Source organism: Balaenoptera musculus, chromosome 10 (assembly GCF_009873245.2).
Source record: "Balaenoptera musculus isolate JJ_BM4_2016_0621 chromosome 10, mBalMus1.pri.v3, whole genome shotgun sequence".
NCBI classification, from domain to species: Eukaryota; Metazoa; Chordata; class Mammalia; order Artiodactyla; family Balaenopteridae; genus Balaenoptera; species Balaenoptera musculus.
The window spans coordinates 15,983,257-15,997,500 of NC_045794.1; the positions used below are offsets into that span (position 1 = coordinate 15,983,257).

Genomic DNA, 14,244 nt, shown 5'->3' on the forward strand with positions numbered 1-14,244 from the left:
CAGAACTTGGCTTTTGTGCCTCTTAAGTACCTTATATTAAATATAGTTATTCTTTTTTAAAAAAAATACTATTATTGGGACTTCCCTGTTGGCACAGTGGTTAAGAATCAGCCTGCCAATGCAGGGGACACGGATTCTATCCCTGGTCCGGGAAGATCCCACATGCCAGGGAGCAACTAATCCTGTGTACCACAACTACTGAGCCTGCACGCTGCAGCTACTAAAGCCTGTGCGCCTAGAGCCCGTGCTCTGCAACAAGAGAAGCCACCGCAATGAGAAGCCCGCGCACCGCAATGAAGAGTAGCCCCCGCTCACCACAACTAAAGCCCACACACAGCAACAAAGACCCAACGCAGCCCCCCCCCCAAAAAAAAATGTGATGAATGATTGAACTGAATGACTTACCCAACATTACAAAGCAAATAAATGCAATGCCCAGAGGTCAAATGCAGGTCTTCTAACCATAGTCCTGAAGACTTAGATCTACGTGGCTTTTTATAATATCATCATAAAGAAACTATATGAACCTAAAATGTTGTCTGCAAGCGAGAAGTCATTTAGTTCATCAGTGATGGGTAAGATTTGGAAGAAAGAGGAAGTCCACACAGGATAAAACACTCTGAACCATAGCCCAGAGATGAGAATGTGCAGGATATGTTTGGAGAAGCAGAAAATAGAACTGACTGGCTGACTGAAATAGAGGATGCGGATTATGAGATAAGAAAGGGGAAGAGGGGTTAAGCTGTCAGTTCCAAGCTAATGAAAACCTCAGTATCCCTGTGACAACCTGAGTCAAATCAAAATTAAGTTAGAAACTATTTCATGATGTCATGTCTGTTATGGAAAGTTCTAGGGATGTACAATGTTCCATTAAACTGTTACTTCTTCCCTTACCAAATAGGTTTCATAACTTAAATCTGATCCATAGGCTTAGAATTTGCTCCATCCCAAGGTAACTCCAGTCCTGATGGAAGTTTTATCAGAATATGTTCAAAGAAATTAATCATGTTTGAGTATCTCATTCTCTGGTTGTTATCCCATATGATCACTTTCCTGGGGTTTTTTTTCTTTGCCTTCAGCATTATTCAGTGGTCATTACAAACCCTCAATATGTTCTTCTAAGACATGTTTTAATGCATAGAATACCAAGTATGTTATTTGTGCCTTTATGTAAACATACTCATTTTTGTAGCTTAAGGCTATAATTGATGCGTTTATAACAACATACTGGACATATGGTTGGCACTCAATGGATGTTGATTAGACGTAAATTTGAACTACATTTATGCCAGCAGAATCCCAAAGGATTCCTCTGATTCTTTCACAGTTGATTTGGGGCATTGGTTCAATTCCAAGCCTTGAGTTATAAAAGATACAACATATGAGGTATAACATTATAACATCCGTAGATCAAAGCTTTGATTCTGAGAACATCTTCTCCTCACCTGGTCAGCCACTAAGGTATTAAAACTAGGACTAACACAAGGTAAACATGTAAAGCAGTGTTCCCTTTGTGTTTGATTTAATTTTTTTTTTTAATCAATTAATTTATTTTTTTTTTGGCTGTGTTGGGTCTTTGTTGCTGCACCAGGCTTTCTCTAGTTGTGGCGAGCGGGGGCTACTCTTCGTTGTGGTGTGCAGGCTTCTCATTGTGGTGGCTTCTCTTGTTGCAGAGCACGGGCTCTAGGCGCGCGGGCTCAGTAGCTGTGGCTCACGGGCTCTAGGGCGCAGCCTCAGTAGTTGTGGCGCACGGGCTTAGTTGCTCCACGGCATGTGGGATCTTCCCGGACCAGAGATTGAACCCGTGTCCCCTGCACTGGCAGGCGGATTCTTAACCACTGTGCCACCAGGGAAGTCCTTGATTTAATTCTTGATGCAGCATCTCCTCTCCCTAAGCCCCACCCACCAGACACACACATGAACGCACGCACACATGCTTTAAGCATATAATGAATGACTTTGTGTGCTCTCCTGGCCTTTACTTCTTTTTTTCTTTCTTTCGTTTTAATTTTTTTAATTTTATTCTATTTCTTTTTAACCTAAGCCTGATAAGTGAGAAAAATTTTTATAGCAGTCAGTTATACCTTGAAAGTTTTCAATGTGTCGCTGTCTTTGCTTAGGTTTTCTTCTGAAAGCAGAGCCTGGGATGAGGACCTGGGCTCAGAAAGTTTATTTGGGAGCGATTACAGGAAGCAGAAGTGAGGGAGGGAGTGTGGAAAATGAGACAGGGAGGGAGAAAAGCCAGTAGAGGTTTCACTTCTGAGTTGGTCGCCACTGTGGGCGACCCTCAGGGGACCGTCTGAGGAAATGAGCTGAATGTTTCTGAATTTTCCGCGGAGAGGCGGAGAGGCCAGGGTATCTATCACTCCTTGGTCGGAGTTGCCCCAGGGTCCTTAATTCACCCACATTTCCAAACCGCCTTAGCTAATTGACCACGAACACTGGCACACGTGGAGCTGAACCACAGTTTCTTGAAATCAGGTGGGCAGAGGGCATAAACATCTGCTACAGTCACCTCTCTTGGGGAGTTTACATTAGGCCTTATCTCTAACTGTAAGAGAAATATCCTCATGCTTTATCCACTTAACAGGTGCTGCTTTTATTCTTTCCAACAATTCAAGGAGCCAGGTAAAGCAGACGCTATGCACATATCTTAGATGAGAATGTGGGGCTCATCCAATAAAATATATTTGTATTTCTATATTTTGTACATGTATTGTCTGGTTTGGTCCTTAAGCAAATGCTGTGCAAAATAGATGTAATTATTATCTCCATTTTATTTTCATTTTTATTACCTCCACTGCACAGATGAAGAAGAAACTCAGGTTCATAGAGGTTAAATGACTTGCCCAAGTGACATAGCCAATATGAAAAAGTCAACACCTAAATCAAGGACTTTTTTAATTCTAGGGCTTGTATACTTTCTATTCCACTTCACTGTCTGTGTGGTCATTAATTTGTACTTTCTGAAACTTGGAATCAAATCTAGATTCTCTTACTCAAAAATCTAAAATTGGGATTTCATAGTTCAGTCCTGGGTTTTGGCACCAAAATAATTAATTAGTTAATTAATTAATTAAAATTGGACTTTCAGATATCAGAAAACAAGTATAAAGGCCCCCAGTCATCCCGAATGGCTGGTAGATGGCTTATGCATTTATCTACTGCAGAATAGGACCAATATATGAAATAATAGTAAATACTGTGAATATTTCTGGAGCAGTTTATTGAGTGCCAGGTTCCATTATAAGTGCTTTTACATGTACTTAAGCCACATAATAACCCTTTGACAAGGGTACTGTTATTACTATGTTAAAAATGGAAAACTGAAGCACAGAGAGATTGCCCAGGGTTACATAGTGAATAAGCATTATGTATAGACTGTCATTAAACTTTGTTTTAAACCGGCTTCTGCATGGGAGGGCCATGAGTAAATGGAGATTTTAGACTGGAATGGATAAACTTAAAGGGGCAAGGGAGGAGGGCAAATGAACCTCCCTGAGGAGAAGCTTGCACATTAAATGTTTTCATATTCTCATTCTCAGCGTAACAAAGAGCTACTGAGAATTATGGTGACAGCAAAGTGTGATTTTTTTTTTAACAGGAGATCTGTTGACATCTATGAATTGTCATGAGTATGCTTTGAAAGATTTCAAGATAGTTTTTAAATACCCTGGTCATTTCATGATCACAATACTGCATTCCCAGAAATAGAGACAGTCAGGTGTGATACAGCTCCTGATGTGCTGCAGTGGAAAGCACCCAGCAATACTTGTGAGGTTTGGAAAATCAAATGTGAATCTCAGCAAGCCTCAATATCCAACTAGGAGTTTATAGGAAATACAGGAAACAGAAGAGCAAACTAAGCAATACCACAGGAATTCAATTAACAAAATCTAGCGTCGGAGAAATTCTACAGAACAAGTGACCCATTCTCTTCAACAAATAAGTAGCAAGGGAATAAAGAGGGGGGTGTAGGGAAATCGTTATAGTTAAAAATATTTTTTAAGAAATTCCCTGGCAAAAAAGAAATTCCCTGGCAATCCAGTGGTTAGGACTTGGCACTCTCACTGCTGGGGCCCCAGGTTCTAACCCAGGTCGGGGAACTAAGATCCCACAAACCTCGCGGTGCCACCACAAAAACATATATGTATATATATTTTAATATTTTTTAAAAGAATACATATTAATGATTTAAATAAGTAAGAATTTGCCTGTTATTTTTTTTTCATTTTCATTTCTTTTCTTTAGCAATGCATACTGAAGTATTATAAATGAAATGATATGATGGCTGGTGTTTGCTTTCAAATAATCTCACAGGGATAGAAAATGGATGCTGTAGATGAAACCAAATTGGCCATGTATTGATAACTATTGAATTTGGGTGCTAGTGGGCTACTTTTGTTTATATTTGGAAATTGCCATTGTGTATGTCTGAGAAAGGTTAAAAGAAAATTCACAAAAATGCTAACAAAAGGGTAGCATAATAATCGGTCTTTTTTTTCATCTTATCCTGTATTCTAATTTTTCTACTTTTTTTAAAATAAATTTATTTATTTTATTTTTGGCTGCGTTGGGTCTTTGTTGCTGCGCATGGGCTTTCTCTAGTTGTGGCGAGTGGCGGCTACTCTTTGTTGGAGTGTGTGGGTTTCTCACTGCAGTGGTTTCTCTTGTTGAGGAGCACGGGTTCTAGGCGCACGGGCTTCAGTAGTTGTGGCTTGCGGGCTCTAGAGCGCTGGCTCAGTAGTTGTGGCGCACGGGCTTAGTTGCTCTGCGGCATGTGGGATCTTCCCAGACCAGGGCTCAAACCCGTGTCCGCTGCATTGGCAGGAGGATTCTTAACCACTGTGCCACCAGGGAAGCCCTTTCTACTTTTATAATTATAAAAATTTATTATATCTTCAATTTGTACAGTAAAAAGTAACGACTTTCTTTGAGATGGAATATTGTTTTGTTTCAAAGAGAAGATTAGAAGAGAAACTAAATATATGAGTTAAAGATTATAATTAGGCAATGAGTTAAAGATTATAAGTAGCCAAAACAGATGACTATAATTGTTATCATAAACTAGAAATTTAAAATAAAGGTAGCTCTGTAACCATGCCTGATTTAGTTGAACCTCACTTTATACCGTTTGAATGTGGTCCCTTGCAACATCTTTTTTGGTTTAAAAAAGCCAATATTGGGGAATTCCCTTGGGGTCCAGTGGTTAGGACTCCACACTTCCACTGCAGGGAGCCCAGGTTTTATCCCTGGTCAGGGGAACCAAAATCCTGCAAGCCGTGCAGCGTGGCCAAATAAATAAATAAATAAATATTTAAAAGCCAATATAGTAGTCATTATTAGATAGTATAGTAAGATATGTGCTTAGTAAATAGTGATTTTTATTTGAGATGCAGTTATGTACTAAGGCAAGTATAAAATCAAAAAAGGCATTCTTATTTTAAAAAAATTATTCAAATTACTAAACACATTCTTAAAAATGTATGGCAAGAAATTTCTATATCCTGAAGGTAGAAACGAGATCAGATTAACTTTATCTTGACTGATCTCAAAAATCAACTGCTTCTTATACCCAGTTGACAGAATTGTTATTGTTGAGTGGTAGTGGCCAAAATTAATATTTTTTGTGCCTAATCCCCAAAACCTAACAGTAAATTTAGATAGCGCAGTATTTTAATTATCCAAGGTTTAGTAGTGGACATTAATCTGTAATATTTAAAATTGAAGAGTTGTTGGCACTTAAGGAGCTAATAGTCACATGTCTATATTACTGACTCGTCTCTATTTTGAAACAGAAAATCTACTGCCAATTCCTTACTAAAGCCTTATGCTTCATTTTTTTTTTTCTTCAGAACCTTTTTTATTCTTCTTCTAACCACCAGAGAAGGTCAGCGTGAACCAAAACAAGCTGAAATAGCCTCAAAAGGCCCACCTCATTACACACAACAGGGCAAAACCTGAAGTGAAGCCTCATTTTTTTTCAGAGCAGACCCAGCATGTATTCTTACACATGTGTCCACTAAAGGCTGATCGACAAAGCACCACCACCACAAACATACAAACTCTGTTGGGGGCTCCCCCGTGTGTCATTCACGGAGTCCGCCTCTTCCCTCAGCCACAAGCAAGCCCTTCCTTGTTCTTTTGCGGGGGAAGGTCCTCAGTGCGTAGAGCGATAGACCATTTGTTTACTCTGGAACTTGGAAAGGGAGGTGACTCAACTTATTTCCTCCCCTGCATCTGAGATGCAGTCACTTCTCTGAATATCTGAACGGTGACCTGGGAGATAGGTGGTAGAGGGTCCCTCAACAAAGACTCTTCAGGACCAGCCTGTCAGGCTCCTTAAGTACTTAATCCTTTGTTTTTCAGAAACCTTTGCACCTGGGCTCCCAAGGGGCAAGCAGGCCCAAAGGAGCGGCCACAGGCCTGGGAGCGAGCGGCCTCTCTGAACAGTCACCGGGGAGGAGGAGGGGGCAGGGAGGGGCGAGGTGGAGATGCAGGGGACAGAAATTAGCTGAAACACTCCATGCTGGTTCTGACTTGCTCCATCTCATGCAGGAAGCTGTAGAACTGAGGCAAGGTTAATTCTATGTATAAATTTTCCGTTTGATTTCCTTTCTTAACCACCAACTTTAATCGTAAAAACATACTTCCACTTTTTCCAGTTCGCTGCCCCCAGACGTCACTCCAAATGTCCACTCCATATCTATACGCTGGTTAATCATCAGAGTCTGACCTGTGGCCCGTCGAGCAAGGGTGGGAGCATTCTGTTTCCACTTTCCAGAAAAGTAGGTGGCTTTCTCTTCACTGAGACCCAAGAGTTATGAAATCAGCCTGGACCTGCTCAGCTGTGAGACTCTTCTTCAAGGCACCATTTGAAACCAGGAGGAGGCTCTTCACGATGCTTCTGAGGGCGCCGGGCCTGATTTGCTTGGTGGTGGCAAATTCAGAGAGCTGAGCCAGAAGCCTTTCCACCTCTTCTGGCTCAGTGAGGCAGTGGAAGAGCACTTCCTTCAGGGCTGAGAACTTCTGCGCGCCCAGCTGGTTCAGCTGCTGCGCGTAGCCGCCCACGGCCCCGGGCACGGGTCGGGGCCTGCGTGCAGTGCCGGCGGCCCATGGCATCCGCTCAGCCCCACGGACCCCCAGCTCCCGCGCCTCCCCAGACTTCCTCCTTCACGCCACCCTTCATTTTTTAAATAGAAAATAGAACAGGGACTTCCCTGGTGGCACAGTGGTTAAGAATCCGCCTGCCAGTACAGGGGACGCAGGTCCGAGCCCTGGTCCGGGAAGATCCCACATGCCGCGGAGCAACTAAGCCCGTGCGCCACAACTACTGAGCCTGTGCTCTAGAGCCCGCAAGCCACAACTGCTGAGCCCACGTGCCCTAGGGCCCACGTGCCGCAACTACCGAGCCAGTGTGCCGCAACTACTGAAGCCTGCCCACCTAGAGCCCGTGCTCCACAACAAGAGAAGCCACCGCAGTGAGAAGCCCGCGCACCGCAGCGAAGAGTAGCCCCCGCTCACAACTAGAGAAAGCCCATGCGCAGCAATGAAGACCCAACGCAGACTAATTAATTAATTAATTAATTAAATTTTTAAAAAATCCTCTCTCATCTTTTCGGTAGTCTGGGGTTTCATTGCCTCTGAGGATTGCAAACCTACTTGTAGTTTGTTTATTTTTTTCCCCACGGTGGCTGAGTCTTGCCTCAATACAGACTATAAAGAAGTAACCACTATTAAAATGTACTTGTTCCAAGCCTTAAACTTGGACTAAGTCAACTTTTTTAAAAGTTTTCTGCCATCCCTCTAGCAACTCCACACATGCACACACACATTTTTTTTTTAACCTTTGTTAGAGTAGGTCATATTCTCGGAAAAGTACACAGGTTTAACTGCACAAATATGGCTAACACCGTAGCAAGACCCTGAATTCTACTAACGTTCCAGAAACTCCCTTCCCAGTGATGGCTCCTCCCCAAACACCACTGCCTGACTTTTAAACTCTACATTAGCTTTGCCTGTTTTTGAACTTAGTAAAAGTATCATCATGTAGTATATACTAATTGGCTTTTTTTAACATTATGAGGTTCATCCATGTGGTTGTAAATTGCAGGATTTAACTCATTCTCTTAACTGTATGGCATGAAGGTCCATGTTTTTATTGAAAGCACTGCTGTGTTTCCTGACTTGTGCCTGTGATTTTAAAGATAATTGTATATTTGCAAGTCATTACCCCTTTTATTTGCCTTAGTGTACCTATATATTCTTGACGAAAAAAATAGTAATCTCATATTTAAAGATTTTAACGTTGTACTTGTATAAGCCACTAAATTCTTTAATGAAATACTCAGCCAGGTGTTAGGAGGACTGATGTTATGCCAGTGCTGCCTCTTTTCTTTCTGTCCCTGTTGACTTGTGTTACTACCCACCCATAATCATGCTGGAGGAGCCCAGAGGTAAAGGCAGAAACAGGCCCAGCAGGATAATGGGACTCAGGCCAACTGGTACAGTACAATGGCAGGACTTTCCAGGTTAGGAAAATTGAAAGTATATTGTGTTTCTTCACCCCTAGAATATTAGTAGAGTAACCTCTACCTCTCAATCTCTATTTGTCATGTGTTTCTGTAAGAAAGACAAGAATTTCCACCATCCTAAAATGTTCTTGTATTTAGTTGCCTCTGCAGCACCTTTAGTGTCCCCTTGAACTTTTCTACAAAAGAGGCTCAGTGTCAGCCTGGCAATGCCATCTCATTTCATTGCTGGGCTGCCACTGGGTCTGTTATCCTCATTTTACCCTCCCTGAAGGGCCTTCAAAGGCCCACTATTTAAATTTGCAGTTTTTGTGGTGCTTACAAATTAAAAGATGGCTAGAAGCAATTTTTCTTTTACTTTTTGGCAACGCCGCATGGCTTGCAGGATCTTAGTTCCCCGTCCCGGGATTGAACCTGCGTCCTCAGCAGTGATAGCGTGGAGTCCTAACCACTGGGCTGCCAGGGAATTCCCTTTTTTTTTTTTTTCTTTTCTTTCGTTTTCCAGGCAATTTTTCTTAAAGGAGATCAATATCCTTATTGATTCAGGTAAAAACAGTTTGCTGAAGCCAAGTCAGGAGGGTAATATTTACACAATATAAATGAGATTAAAATCTTTAGTCCTTTACCACTTTGCCTTTTTAAAATTTAATTCACTGTGAAATCTGCATAATAGACTCCCTAAATTATATAATATAGAGATGATAAAAAAATCTCCAGTGGTTTATCTCTGCTTTTTTAAAACACGTAGTCCATTGTAAAACCTGCTTATGAACTTCCCTGGTGGCGCAGTGGTGAAGAATCCGCCTGCCAATGCAGGAGACACGGGTTTGAGCCCTGTGTCCCACATGCCGCTGAGCAACTAAGCCCGTGCGCCACAACTACTGAGCCTGCGAGCCACGACTACTGAAGCCCATGCGCTTAAAGCCCGTGCTCCTCAACAAGAGAAGACACCGCAATAAGAAGCCCGCGCACCGCAGCAAAGAGTAGCCTCCCACTCAACGCAATTAGAGAAAGCTCATGCGCAGCAGCGAAGACCCAATGCAGTCATAAATTAATTAATTATTTTAAAAACCTTATAAGGAGATATCTTAAATTCAAAAAGCAGTTATTCCAAATGGCCCAAATTTTAACACTCATTTTAATTTTTAAAGGTAATTTTCATTGCCTCAGTTTTTAAGCAATTGTAAGCTAGTTGCAGAATATAGAAAATAGAGAACCTCTAGGAACTTGAGTATTGCTGCTTTTTTTTTTTTTTAACTGTTAAGATGATTTTCAGTAACCTCTCTTCTACATTCAGTACCCTCTTTTCTTATCCCAAAACTATTGCTGTTGTTAAACTAACATTTCCCGGGGGAGCTTTGCTTAGAGCAGTTCAAGTCAAGAAATCTATGGTCAAGGGAAGTTCTTAGACAAGAGTTACTAATTCATTTTACAACAGCATTCAGTAAACATTTGTTGGTTGTGTCATGTGTGCCAATACCACGCTAGATACTGGTGACAAAATAGTGATCAAATATAGTTCCTGTCCTTAGTTTATCAATTTGACCTCATACCACTCTCTGAAATGTCTGAAGAGTACCTACACTATCAAGTACGAAAGTTTTCTCTATGATTTGAGGGTTTGGGGGTAGTTTTTTTTCCCCGAAGGAGAAAAGTATAGGTGGGTAGTACCTCTATTGAGTCTCTAGGAGCAAAATTCACTAGATTAGTTAGCTGAATTAGCTTCATTACATTACTGTAAATTTGTTCTAAGTGAAGTCATGTCAGGCTTCTGGTGTTATTGAAAATCCAACATGCTAAAATACAACCTATTTAGTATTTTTATTCCTGGACAAATTTTAATCACATCAGATAAGAAAGTGCTTTATTTATGCCTCTTCTGCATTTTAAAAAATCACTTTCAAGAAAAATTTAACATATTACTATGAATAAAATAACACATTTTCTCAAAATAAAACTCTTTAGATATTAGAATCAACTGAATATTTTGATGTCATGAATGAATAAATAATAAATAGTTCAGGTGGGTTTGTTTGGGTTTTTTTGGTTGTTTAGGGTTTTTTGGGGTTTTTTTTTTAGTAATTTTGAGTATAGCAGCAGCACAATAATAAATCAGTTCCTCAGTAAATTTTTCTTAAATTGAGCAAAAAAGAGAGGAAAAAAATAAAAGAAAATGAGTTATAAATTTTTTTATGTTTTCCGTTGTAAACTACATGATTGATAACACAACAGCACATTTTCTCCATTAAAGTAATTAAAGCTCTGATTTCAGGAACTGGAACGAGCATGGAGAGAATATGATAAGTTAGAATACGATGTAACTCTCACCAGGAACCAGATGCAAGAGCAGCTAGATCGCCTTGGTGAAATTCAGGTACAGAATTATAATATTTTTACATTGTTTTAACTGGCTTTGACTGGTACTGTACAGCCCATCTTGTTAGCTTCATGCACACCCTAAACAGTTTTTGCATTATTGGCTACCTAACATCTGGGTTTCAATACTTTCAATGATAGGAATCTTACGATCTCACAAAGTAGCCCATCCCTCACTGTTTAAAAGTTCTTTATCCAATTGGACACATGGTGAGCCCTAGAGTGTTCTGTGCTCCTAGCTAACTATGTCACTTAGCACTGAAGTGTCAAATTATCTTATCCATTCTTTATTAAATCCCTCTCATTTATCAAACCGTTATTTAGCCTATTGTCTTGACTGCTATTTTATTAGAATAGAGGAAGATGCAGCACCATTTGGCATAAAGAATCCAGTTTTGTGAATAGGCAGATATGGAATCAAGTTCCAGGTGTTTGTTTTCTTATCTATAAAGTTGAAATAACAATACCTGTCTTAAAGCATTGCCCTGAGGAATGGAAATAATACATATTTAAGAAAATAATAAAAGTCACTTTATGCTTGTGACCCTATGTAAATTTGGTCATCTGCATTGGAAGCCCAGTAGACGCAACAAATCAATACAACAAATAAAGAGTAAGGCTGACTCATAGAATGTCAACTGTCTTCTATGCGTGCTGTCCAAAATAGTAACCACAACCACGTGTAGCTGTTGGGCACTTACAATGTTGCTAGTGTGACTGAGGAACTGAATTTTTAATTATCTAAATTTAAGTAGCCATGTGTGGTTGTGACTTCTGTACTTAACACTGAAGTTACTAAATACAATAGAAAAAAATGGTAAACATCTAAAATACAACCAAGGGATCAACAAACTTTTTCTGTGAAAGGCCAGATATTAAATATTTTAGATGTTGCAGGTGTATACGCTCTGTCACAAAACCTTTGGTGTTTGGGGGTTTTTAATAACCCCTTAAGATTATAAAATTTATTTTTAGCTCACAGGCCATAAAAAAGAAGCCATGGGCCAAAGCAGTTTGCCAATCCTGACTTAACCTAACAAAAAAAGTTCATCATGAAAATTTAATTACTATATTATAGGACATAAGAGAAGACCTGAATAAATGGAGTGGTATAATTGCTATACCATGTTCATGGATGGCCTGATTTAACGTTATCACGATGGAAATTCTTCCCATAAGCACAATTCCATTCCAACCAAATTTCCAGAAAAAATTAACAAAATGATTCTGTATTTTTAGGATATAATGAAGACCACAGTAGTTAGACATTTTTTGAAAAAATACAGAACTAGGAAACACACCTTATGAGAAGTAGCATTGCACATGTAACCTTAGGCCAGTTACATAACAGCTTTGTACCTCAGTTTCCACAGCTATAAAATGAAAATAATAATAATACCTACCCCTGTTGGGTTAGTATCATGGTTAAATGTGTTGATTTTTTTTGAAGCACTTAGAATAGAACCAGGCAAATAAAACAGACTATATATATAAGTGTTTGTTAAATACATAAGTAAACAATGAAGACAATATAGAAAACTTGAAAAATGACATACTAGGAAGAAGTGAAGTATCTTTGACCTCTAAAAATTCAACAAGTCACTGTCTAGATTTGCAAAGAACTTTTTAATTTGGAGAAACAATGCATTAGAAAAATAGACAAAGAACATGAGTAGTTTTAATTAATGGAAAATTTAACTCACATTGCTAACAAGTGTTTGAAAAGTTGGTCAGTGTAACTAGTAACCAGAGGAAGTGCAAAATAAAACAAAAATGAGATTTTCATTGTACACCTTTCAGATAGACAAAAATATGTATATTTTTTAAATTAGTGCAAAAGTAATACATATTCTATATGTGCAATTATCTGATTTTTATAGTTTATATTCCCTCTCTATAAGTCTTTATCAGTATTCACATCTCAGGGCTGACATAATTGTTACAGTTATCATACTTATTTACCTATTTCTTTTATAGTTATATTCCTAAAAATGATATTTATCATTTTTCTATTTATCAATAAGAGTCATTAGAGTTTTACTAGAATCTTACCAAGATGATCTTATTTTGGCTTCAGTTAGAGTATTTAGCCTAAGGGACATGAAATGGGGTAGTAAAGAAATAACTTTAGGATAGAGTAAAAATGGCAATAATCAATTTTGAAAACTGAAAATTTGTCCTGCAAATACATTTAACTCTATCAGTAAGAACTCTTCAAATTGCCCTTTCTTTTTTTCTTTTTTGGCATGTCTCTATGTTCTAGAACTTAAGAGGCTAAAATACTTTCCTTTTTTTCCCCTAAAAATGTTTTGTTTAATTTGGGATTTGTGAGTTTCTGATCTGTTGTGTTTTTGTTTTGTTTTGTTGGTTTTGGTTTGGGGGAGGGTTCCACATTTTTAGCCCCATCTAATCAGTATTCCTTCCTGGGATTGTAAATAATGCAACACAGTGCGTATTGAAAAGAGGTGAAATAGTGTGTGTAGGTCTGAAATATTAAATTTTTCTGTTTCTCTGCTTTTTTCTTTTATCTTTGCCATTGACTTTGCAAAATTGAGAAGGTCACACAGATCATATTAAATATCCTCAAAACTTAATCCACTGTTGAAATGAAATCCATTCTCATTTTTTAAGTATATAATTAGTGGAATTTATAACTGTATTTAATGATTTTTTCCCCCCTGTATGTGGTCTGTCCATTTTTACTGATAGACTGAATCAGCAGGAATTCAGCGTGCACAACTTCAGAAAGAACTCTGGAGAATTCAGGATGTCATGGAAGGACTGAGTAAACACAAACAGCAGAGAGGCACTGCAGAAACAGGTACATTAGCTTCATCTTTTATTCTGCACTAATTGACCATAATAATATATCTAAATGGAATAACACATAGAATTGGGTTTCTCTTGTTATTTTAATGGATTTTTGACATTAGAAAACAGGCACTTTGTAGTATTGAATCAGTACCCAAGTTTATATGTAATATAGAAAGCAAAAGTTTTACCAACCACACTCACACAAAAATGAATCATTGTTTTGTGTCTAAAATTATAAACGCACACAGTGTTTTGGGTTTGGGAGTTTTTTCCCCACAACAGAAAATGTTGTTTTTCATCAATATGTTTTTTTCTCCTTAACAATACAATACAATAACAGCTGTGTAAGAATCATTGTATAGATGAACTATAATTTATCCATTTCAGTGTTGATGAACAATGTAGGTTGCTTCCAGGTTGTTGGGTGGGTGGGTGGGTGGGCTTTTTTGTTTTTCTTTCATAAGCCATGATGTAACGAACATTACTGTGTACATAATAAACACACCTGCTAGTACTTATGGGT

At 38.8% G+C, this 14,244-nt stretch overlaps 1 protein-coding gene and 1 pseudogene across 12 annotated transcripts in view; one reads left to right on the forward strand and one right to left on the reverse strand.

Moving 5' to 3' along the window:
• The window catches only part of PLEKHA5 (pleckstrin homology domain containing A5), a 239,560-nt gene that overhangs the window by 206,988 nt on the left and 18,328 nt on the right, over positions 1–14,244 (forward strand). For all 12 annotated transcript variants that reach the window (XM_036865726.1, XM_036865732.1, XM_036865720.1 and 9 more), the window contains 2 exons: positions 10,804–10,905; positions 13,617–13,728. In XM_036865726.1, coding sequence (XP_036721621.1) covers positions 10,804–10,905; positions 13,617–13,728 — 214 coding nt within the window. The remainder of the gene's footprint in view (positions 1–10,803; positions 10,906–13,616; positions 13,729–14,244) is intronic.
• LOC118901918 lies at positions 6,428–7,117 on the reverse strand (annotated as a pseudogene).